The sequence below is a fragment of the Neopelma chrysocephalum genome, unplaced genomic scaffold, assembly GCF_003984885.1.
Source record: "Neopelma chrysocephalum unplaced genomic scaffold, ASM398488v2 Primary Assembly neopelma1_90008, whole genome shotgun sequence".
NCBI classification, from domain to species: domain Eukaryota; kingdom Metazoa; phylum Chordata; class Aves; order Passeriformes; family Pipridae; genus Neopelma; species Neopelma chrysocephalum.
In genome coordinates this window covers 1-2,394 of record NW_020918889.1, presented here as the reverse complement: position 1 = coordinate 2,394, position 2,394 = coordinate 1, and the positions used below count along the sequence as shown (strand labels likewise).

Below are 2,394 nucleotides of genomic sequence, written 5' to 3'. Positions count from 1 at the left end.
CCCGCCCACAACACCTGAGCCCCGCCCACAACACCTGAGCCCCGCCCTGTGGTGTCTGTAGGTGTGACAGGTGAGATACAGGTGTGACAGGTGTGACAGGTGTGACACAGGTGTGACAGGTAAGATACAGGTGTGACACACCTGCGCAGGTGACCCCAGGACACCTGAGCCCCGCCCACAACACCTGAGCCCCGCCCTGGCAGCCCTGAGTGTGACACACCTGCACAGGTAACCCCAGCACACCTGACCCCGCCCACAACACCTGAGCCCCGCCCACAACACCTGAGCCCCGCCCTGTGGTGTCTGTGGTGAGACAGGTGAGATAGAGGTGTGACAGGTGAGATACAGGTGTGACACACCTGCACAGGTAACCCCAGCACACCTGAGCCCCGCCCACAACACCTGACCCCACCCCCATTGAACTGGGCCACCACGTCGCTGCCGAACAGGTAACCGGCACCACGGGGGGACACGCCCCAACCTGTCGTGTCTGGGGGACAGGGACAGGTGTGATACACCTGGGCAGGTGACCCCTGCACACCTGAGCCCCGCCCACAACACCTGAGCCCCGCCCACAGCACCTGAGCCCCGCCCACAACACCTGAGCCCCGCCCTGTGGTGTCTGTAGGTGTGACAGGTGAGATACAGCTGCACAGGTGACCCCAGCACACCTGAGCCCCGCCCACAACACCTGAGACCCGCCCCGTGGTGTCTGTAGGTGTGACAGGTGAGATACACCTGGACAGGTAACCCCAGCACACCTGAGCCCCGCCCACAACACCTGAGCCCCGCCCACAACACCTGAGCTCCACCCTGTGGTGTCTGTGGTGAGACAGGTGAGATACAGGTGTGACAGGTGTGACACAGGTGTGACAGGTAAGATACAGGTGTGACACACCTGGACAGGTGACCCCAGCACACCTGAGCCCCGCCCACAACACCTGAGCCCCGCCCTGGCAGCCCTGAGTGTGACACACCTGCACAGGTGACCCCAGCACACCTGAGCCCCGCCCACAACACCTGAGCCCCACCCACAACACCAGAGCCCCGCCCTGTGGTGTCTGTGGTGAGACAGGTGTGAGACACCTGGACAGGTAACCCCAGCACACCTGAGCCCCGCCCACAACACCTGAGCCCCGCCCTGGCAGCCCTGAGTGTGATACAGGTGAGATACAGGTGTGACAGGTGAGAGACAGGTGTGACACACCTGCACAGGTGACCCCAGCACACCTGAGCCCCGCCCACAACACCTGAACCCCGCCCACAACACCTGAGCCCCGCCCTGTGGTGTCTGTGGTGAGACAGGTGAGATACAGGTGTGACAGGTGAGAGACAGGTGTGACACACCTGCACAGGTAACCCCAGCACACCTGAGCCCCGCCCACAACACCTGACCCCACCCCCATTGAACTGGGCCACCACGTCGCTGCCGAACAGGTAACCGGCACCACGGGGGGACACGCCCCAACCTGTCGTGTCTGAACGGTGGGACAGGTGTGACAGGTGTGTCCCAGGTGTGTCCCAGGTGTGCCCAGGTGTGTCCAGGTGTGTCCCAGGTGTGTCCCCAGGTGTGTCCGGGTGTGTCCCAGGTGTGTCCAGGTGTGTCCCAGGTGTTTCCCAGGTGTGTCCCAGGTGCGTCCCAGGTGTGCCCAGGTGTACCCAGGTGCCCCCCAAGCCCCCCCAAATCCTCCCTCAGCTCCCTCCAAGTAGCTCCAGGTGCCCCCAAATCCCCACCAAAACCCCCCAAATCCCCCCAAACCCCCTCAAACCCACCCCCAGGTGTGCCCAGGTGCCCTCAGGTGTGCCCAGCTGTGCCCAGGTGCCCCCCAAGATCCCCCAAATCCCCCCTCAGCTCCCTCCAAGTATCTCCAGGTGCCCCCAAATCCCCCCAAACTCCCCCAAATCCCCTCCAGGTGTATCCCGACCCCCCCTAGGTGCCCCCAGGTGTGCCCAGGTGTGCCCAGGACCCCAAGACTCCCCTCAAGACCCCCCCAAATCCCCCCCAGTCCCCCCCAGGTGTATCCAGGTGTATCCCAACCCCCCCCAGGTGTGTCCCAGGTGTGCCCAGGTGCCCCCCAAGACCCCCCCAAATCCCCCCAAATCCCCCCAAATCTCCCCCAAATCTCCCCCAAATCCCCCCAAACCCCCTCAAACCCCCCCAGGTGTATCCCAACCCCCCCAGGTGTGTCCCAGGTGCCCCCAGGTGTGCCCAGGTGAGCGCCCCCTACCCTCGGGGTCGGACCAGAGCAGGTCGCACATGGGCCCGTCGTGCGGCACCTCCTGCTTGCGGTCGATGGTGCGGATCTGGTCCAGGGTCTGGATGGAGGGGGACAGACCCCCGTGCACGCAGAAGATCTGGGGGGGGACAGGTGGGACAGGTGAGGGCACCTGGGG

General features: G+C 64.5%; 1 protein-coding gene across 1 annotated transcript in view; it reads right to left on the bottom strand.

Annotated features, from left to right (window-relative positions):
* Positions 1–2,382, bottom strand: part of LOC113979850 (serine/threonine-protein phosphatase 4 catalytic subunit A-like) — a gene marked incomplete at its 5' end in the record, with an annotated part of 2,721 nt that extends 339 nt beyond the window's left edge. The window contains 2 exons of the mRNA XM_027707126.1: positions 1,412–1,478; positions 2,229–2,382. Coding sequence (XP_027562927.1) covers positions 1,412–1,478; positions 2,229–2,382 — 221 coding nt within the window. The remainder of the gene's footprint in view (positions 1–1,411; positions 1,479–2,228) is intronic.
* Positions 2,383–2,394: the final 12 nt, after the last annotated feature.